Source organism: Haemaphysalis longicornis, unplaced genomic scaffold, assembly GCF_048455015.1.
Source record: "Haemaphysalis longicornis isolate Haplotype H1 unplaced genomic scaffold, Haemaphysalis longicornis Haplotype H1 scaffold_9, whole genome shotgun sequence".
Classification (NCBI taxonomy): Eukaryota; Metazoa; Arthropoda; class Arachnida; order Ixodida; family Ixodidae; genus Haemaphysalis; species Haemaphysalis longicornis.
In genome coordinates, this window is record NW_027526460.1 from 53,902,078 (window position 1) to 53,909,365 (window position 7,288).

The 7,288-nt window shown below is 51.7% G+C and overlaps 1 protein-coding gene across 1 annotated transcript; it reads left to right on the top strand.

Annotated features, from left to right (window-relative positions):
* Positions 1–4,175: 4,175 nt before the first annotated feature.
* LOC144153597 (frizzled-4-like) lies at positions 4,176–6,573 on the top strand. Its single transcript, XM_077685237.1, has one exon. The coding sequence runs from the start codon at positions 4,370–4,372 to the stop codon at positions 6,095–6,097; it is 1,728 nt and encodes a 575-aa protein (XP_077541363.1). The 5' UTR covers positions 4,176–4,369; the 3' UTR covers positions 6,098–6,573.
* Positions 6,574–7,288: the final 715 nt, after the last annotated feature.

A 7,288-nucleotide genomic window follows, 5' to 3' on the forward strand; every position in this document is an offset into this window, starting at 1 on the left:
ACAACACCAACGACGGTGGTTGTTCGCACAATAGAGCGCTTTTGGATTAAAAATAGTCGGCTTCGCCGCAAAGCATGTGTGTCGTTCTGGCTTCTTTGCAGAGCACGCGCGTTTGCGTTGGCTACTCTGTACGACACCAGTGTGTTGCATGAAAGCCAAACGCGCTCAAGGTATTATGTCCAGTGTGGATGGGTGCTGCTAAGGAAGTTTTTAGGGGCGAAGCCCTTAGGGGATGGGGCCCTTAGGGTCTCCTGTCGTCGTCATCGTAATCGTCGCCTCATGCAGTCACGGTACTAAAACACCGGGAAACTCGTTTACGCCTCGCGCTAGAACGTAACGCGTATGAAAAAAACACCGGGACACTCGTTTACGCCTCGTGCTAAAACGCTCCGTGCTTCAAAGACACGAGACTTGTACAGCAAATCTGTATACCTCTCCCCCCAACGGTTTCATCTCCGTTCGCAAAAATGTCAAGGTGCAAGGAATACTTAAACACTGCACGCTTCGCCCCTTTCCAGGTTTCACATTAGTGGAGAATGGCCCGCGATTTTTCGCGATTGGTTTTTCCGTTTCCTCCCGTAGAAGCCCATCTATGGACAGCAACGGGAATGGTGTAACGGTTACAACTTTCCTGTTAACTGAATAATTAGCACTAGTAAATGAAAGTCAACGTACTGGCCGGGTCATCTCAGCGGCCAATTGTCATATAATTGTTTTCTGAAAGTTTTTATGGACGAAGAGATACAGCCGTGTTCTGCTGAACATTCGCGATGAAGTTGGCTTTTCCACGAGCACATCAATGATGCACAGAACCCTCATCATGTGCAGCATCGTTGTTAAGGGGGAATTTATTGTAAAGCAGACACAGTTTACTATGAAGCCTGGCAAAGTGTATTATGCGCGTTCCTTCATGAAGCATCCGAGAGAGAGAGAGAGAGAGAGAGAGAGAGAGAGAGAGAGAGAGAGAGAGAGAGAGAGAGAGAGAGAGAGAGAGAGAGAGAGAGAGAGAGAGAGAAAAAAAATAGTTTTATTGGGAGAGGCTGGTGATCCTAGGCGTCGGCCAAGAGCCCTTGGGCTCTAGCAGCGTCTTCGGCCAGCTGGACGGCCCAGACTTGATCCGCTGGGTCGGAGCTGAGCAAGCCGACTTTTTTTTTTTTCGCAGCAAAACTGCACATAGCTAAGGTTCTTGTATTTTTCGAGTGCATAATTAACCTTGCAGCAAATCTAACTTTACGACAAATGCTCGGCAGATGACGGCTGTAGCACTTATTTTATCGAGGCTTTCCCTAAAACAATTATATGACAACAGGCCGCCAGGACAACGTCATAATTACGCTGACTTTCATTGACTTGTCGTAATTAGTTTCCATGGAAGTTGCAAACGTTACAGAATTCCCGTCTGTTGTCAGTACGTGGGCTTCTATGAAAGGTAAACGGGCAGCCTCATGACCATCTGCTAGGATAAAAGTCCAATCCTCGCTTTAGTAATCACTGAGCAAGGGTCAATGCAATTACCAAACAATGAGAGAAGCAAATGCGTGTTCGTTACTAATCATGTGTGCGAAGTGTATTTTATACAACTTCGTTGCCTATCCCGCTTCCATGGAAGTAAAGACTCCTCATTTTTTTTACTGGAAATTTTGTTTAACAAGGATACGGGAAATAGTGCCAGATTGGAAACCATTAGTAACCGACTTAGTCAAAATGCTACATCAGAATGCACCATGAATGAATGAAGCAAGCAAGGAAGAAAGGAATTGCGATTGCTATGTGCTGGCTTTCTATCGACTTTTTTTTCATTTATTTATGGAGCCAATCGACTTCACCCTGTTCCAATTCCAATGAACTTCTGAACGCAACTTAGGACTATAACAAAAGAAATGACTAACCGTGGAGTAAAACTAATAATTATTGTGGGGTAAAACTAATGATGAAAACTAATACTGATAGTATTAGTGTACTTTTAGCGTTTAGGACACTTTCTTAAATTTTCTCTCTCCTCCTTACACTGAAGCCGATAGAGAGAACGCAGTTCATGCGGGCCCTCTGGAGCAAGCCCCTTACATGACTAAGGCCCGCCTTGTGCAAGCATCATTCCCGCGCATGTATGTTTTTCTTTTTCTCCCTCACAAACTACTTGGGCGATCGCCGATTCATTCCCGGAACATCGCGGGTGGGGGAGACGCCGAGTCAAGTTCGAGGCCGCGAGCTTATTTTCCAAAGATGCATGGGGCAAGAACACGAATCTCGGAAAGAGAAACGTTTACCGAGAGAGAGGGTGGTGAACACCAGCTGTTGGAATGGGAGGCCCTCTCCCGTTACGACGACGCCATCTCGGGCGGTAGGCGATAGATGGCGCCACTAGACCGCGGGCCGCCGCGTTTGATGCGGGACCTGCATACTTGTGTGCCGCCATGAGTTGCTTGCTCTGCGATGGTAACCGCGTTTCTTCTTCATGTTGTTCCTTCGCGAACAGTCTCGTCGACGTTTCGGGGCTCGTCCAAGACGGCCCCACCTCGCCCCTTCCTTTTCGGCCCATCGTGGCGCCGTCATTATGCGACGCGGCCCTATAATTAGAGTGTCAGGGACGATATGATGACATGCTCTCTCCATGTATTTGTTCTGCCCGGGAAAATTATGCCCACGATAAAGGCCCCCCTTCCTCTCCAGCAATGTGGCCGTCGAATTCGTCGTTTCTTTTTAGTTTTTGTATCGCTTATTTGTTTGGTCTTTCTTCGCTTGTGTACCGTCTTGTAGCGACCACAGCAGTCGTTGTGCGCGCCGCTTAGTAAGCGCCCCCTCCGTCGCTGACTTCCTTGCCGAAACCATCAGGCCTCCGATTATGCTTTTATGTTTTATTTCTTGTGTGGTAGCCTGCATTAGACGTTTTCCTCTCGCCCACTGGACCTTTCTCTGCGTGCCTTTCGGCCATCTTTCTTTGCTAGTTCGTGAACCCTGTCAGCGATTATTATACAAGCGGTCGCGAACGCATGCCGTTCTGACTGCAGCCTTCGCGGCGTGTATCAAAGCGCTCGCATGTATTTATCGAGCAGATAAGCGGGCGGACGTGCTCTGCTTTGATTTTGATAGCGGTTGAGATAAGTGCGTCGCCCTCCCGATCGCCGAATTCGGAGGAGCTATGCAGTGTTTAAGATAATGGAGGGACTTTTCTGCATTTTATTTTACTTTCTGGCAACAGTAATTGCGGAGACACAAAGTCGTTTTCACTTTTTTTTTTTATTTTGCCTCTTGTGAGCATAACGCCACACATCACTTGCTGTTATTCCTGTGCGGTACCACTAGGCCTAACTTGTGTATTTAAACTGTGTCGACATTAATTAAAATGCGTTCTAAATGCTTTGCGTGGTGGTTGGGTCCATGGTTCCATGTCACTCTTTTTTTTTTTTTTTTGAGAGTACCGCATAGTTGAATTTTTTTCAAGTGTCATGCGGGAGTCAAAATGGCGTAAAATACAAAGGCGGTCGGAGTCGAATAAAACTCCCGTTTTGTTGTCTTGTAGTACAGCTTGCTTATTCGCTCCACTAGCCCCACCGCGTGCCTTGCAAGCATAATATTTATCGCCGCTCTTCTGCTCCTTAAGGAATGACAAAGCACGCTTGAGCCTCTCTTTTTTTTTTTTGCATATTTATTTGCTTGTTCTTTCAAGCGACGCGTGATTATCACATCATGATCATTCCGGCGATGCGCCGTTTGCCGGAGGCAAGAAAAAAAAATTCAACAGTCACCGCCTCGGGGTAACAAGACTTGGTCGTTGTGTGCGGCGGCGGCGCCACTTTGTTACGTGTGCAAACACCGTGCAGCTCCATTCGGCCACGCCTGTCAACGCGCCCTCCCCTCCGCGAAAATACTCATTCGCTCGTTCGCGCCAAACCGGCGGCGGGCCAGCACGCGCCCGGAGGGTGGGAAAGGAGGTAAGTGCCCACCAGGTAGCGTAGCATCGTCCGGAGCGAGATAAAGAAAAGAAATCCTCCTTTACTGCGTGGCGGCATCTGTCGGCGGAATTGCGAGACGAAAACAGGCGCGCTCACCTTGTTAATCTCGAACGCAGAGAAAGGGGCGCGCCGTGGAGAGGAGGTTGGCGGGGGCTGGCGCCCCTCTCGCAGCCTCTCGGGAGAAACGCGCTCATTGGTCCGCCCAGCTTTGTACTTGCTCGAGGATAACGCGGCGGGGAACCCTCGAGTTTCGAGAAGAATGCGCTCAGGTCCGCTGCATATAGGTACTGTGCGCTTGTTAGTGCCGTCATTCGCGTGCCGCATGTCGACTGTGATGGGCCACGGACGCGTATCATAGCTGACCACATCAGCAGAGGCTCAGCGATCGCAACGTCAGTCGGCATCGAGGCGCGGTCATGGCGACGTCGTCTGCTCCGAGGCGCTCGGCCACCGCCGTCTGCTCGCGGCGAGCGGCGGCGCTTCTCCTGCTCCTGCTGCCCGCTTGCTGCGCGGTCACCGATTCCGGGCGGATATGCGAGCCCATCCGCATCGAAATGTGCAAGGATATTGGATACAACGTCACCGGCATGCCCAACCTGGTCGGCCACGAACTTCAACAGGACGCGCAGCTTCAGCTGCAGACCTTCAAGCCGCTCGTGCAGTACGGCTGCGCGTCGCAGCTCAAGTTCTTCCTCTGTTCCGTGTACGTTCCCATGTGCACCGAGAAAGTGCCCCAGCCCATCGGACCGTGCCGACCCCTGTGCGAGAGTGTGCGCTCCCGATGCCAACCCGTGCTCCAGGAGTTTGGATTCCCGTGGCCGGCGGCACTTAACTGTTCGAAGTTCCCGCCTCAGAACAACCACCGGCACATGTGCATGGACGGTCCGGCGCCCGACGAGAGTGACCGCTACCGGCCAGGACTACGGCCCAAGCCTCCGCGCTTGAATCGCAAGCCGCCGGTGGAGAGGCCCCGACAGCGGGGACTGTGCGACGCGTACCATTACGGGGAGCGCTTCTTCTACTATATCAACAGCACGCAGCGGTGCGCGCACTTGTGCGACCGCGACATCCTGTTCACCCAGGAAAACAAGCGGTTCGTCGAGATCTGGATGACGCTGTGGGCCTGCTTCTGTTTCGTCTCGACGCTCTTTACGCTGGTAAACTTCTTAATGGACCCCAGTCGCTTCCACTACCCGGAGCGCGGCATCGTCTACCTGAGCGGATGCTACAACGTCTACAGCGCAGCCTACTTTGTCCGCCTCCTGATGGGTCGCTCGAGCGTGTCCTGCCACATGGACAGTCAGCACGAAGTTTCTATTCTCATCCAGGAAGGCCTGGACAACATAAACTGCACTGTGGTCTTCATGCTCCTCTACTACTTCGGGATGGCCAGTGCCACATGGTGGGTCGTGCTGTCCGTCACCTGGTTCCTGTCGGCGGGACTTCGGTGGAGTCCCGAGCGCGTCCAGAGGCACGTCACCGCCTTCCACTTCTTCGCGTGGGTGCCGCCCGCCGTGCAGACCATCGTCATCCTGGTCATGCGAGTCGTGGACGCCGACGAACTCACCGGCACCTGCTTCGTCGGCAACCAGAACACCTCCGCGCTGCTCGGCTTCGTCGTCATGCCCTCCGTCGTGTACCTCGTCATCGGCGCCCTGTTCCTGCTCTGGGGATTCGTGGTCATGTTCCGCACCCGCGATAGCGTGGCCCTGGGACACATCCCCAAGGCGGACAAGCTGGAGCTCATCATGGTGCGCGTCGGAATCTTCGCAGCCCTCTACATGGTGCCGGCGTCCTGCGTCTTGGCATCGTACATCTACGAGTACTCGAACCGTGAAGCCTGGCTGGCGGCAGCTTCGGCGCTTAGGCCTAACGTGGAAGTCTTCACGCTGCGCATCTTCATGGCCTTGGTGGTTGGCATCACGACGGGCCTCTGGACGTGGTCGAGCCGCGCGCCACTGACCGCCTGCCGGCGGACCACCGTCGCTCAGTACGTGGACCACAAGCCCCCTCCGCACAAGGTCGTGTTCCCGCCGCCGCACGTCTACCAGCAGCAGCAGCAGCCGATGCTTAAACGGACTATCACGGTGGAGAAGCCCAAGAGGGTCTTCAGGGTGAAAGGTGGTTCCGAGACGACCGTCTGACGGTAGTGGAACTCGCTGTAAACTGAGTCATCCTCGAACTGTGAGAGCGTTGTCGTCCTGCCAGTGCGTTTTTTTTTTTTTTGCTTTCTTGCATGATGTGACGTGTCAAGCACACCATTTGGATTACTCATCGTCATCAACTGGAACACTTCCCGCCCTGCGCTGCGTCGAGAGACTCTGGAATGAGGACATCAGCTTCAGCGAGAACCGCTTCCATAACGTTGCATTTAGAACACTGGCCGAGACCGGCCCCTTCCCCTGTGAATTTCTTCCCCCGAAACTGCCTTGTAGATAGTGTATATAGTCACCATTTGTACATACTGTTCAGAAGAGCAAGACCTATATAGCCGCGTTCGAGACTCTCCTAGGGCGCTTAACGCACAGAGATCACGTATGACGCCTGACGCGATCACGTATTGTACAAAGCCATTTTCTATTCGCTGTGGCGAAATATAAGCTGTTTCATACCATGGAAATTGTTTCTCCTGTGTGTTCCTATACAAAACCCGTGGAGCACCACTCCATGGTTGTACTAGAGAACCTTTACTACAAAAGGACCACTGCTCACGATGGCAGAAAGGAATGGGGAGGGAGGTCGTTATTGTTTAGAGCGTTCCCAAGTTCGTTGTAACAGACTAAGCACTAAGCCGTACTACCGCTTTGAACGCAGTACTTCTGCGTCTCGCTATGTACCCTGTGACGAAGTTCAATTGCAGCTGCACTGAGTGATCCTTAGCGCATCCCATCTCTGATAGAGACCGAACGTAATAGACATCCATTTTTTTTCTTTCACCAGCATCTTGACAGTGTCCGTAGCATAAACCTCTAAGCCAGATAAGACGCGTATAACCGCCTTCCTGTTCACGTACATTTAAACACACTCGCCTCCACCGTTTTATGCTGCAGAGCAAACTTTTGCAAAAAAAAAAACTGCCAGATTTATTGCGCAACAATCTTGAAGGACGTTCGCACAGGTGCTGAGAATTTTAGCATCGCCAAAATGAACATTCGAATGTCAAACTTTCGAATTACTTCCACGAATGTAGTGTCGCGTGACGTAAGCAATGGGGATTGCTCTCGCAGCTAATGCTGATGCTGCGGTAGACGTTCACTTCTGATATAAGTTAACCATTTTTAGCTTGTTTGGCCATTCCTCTGAGAGTACAGATGCCATTTTATCGCTACTAGTAG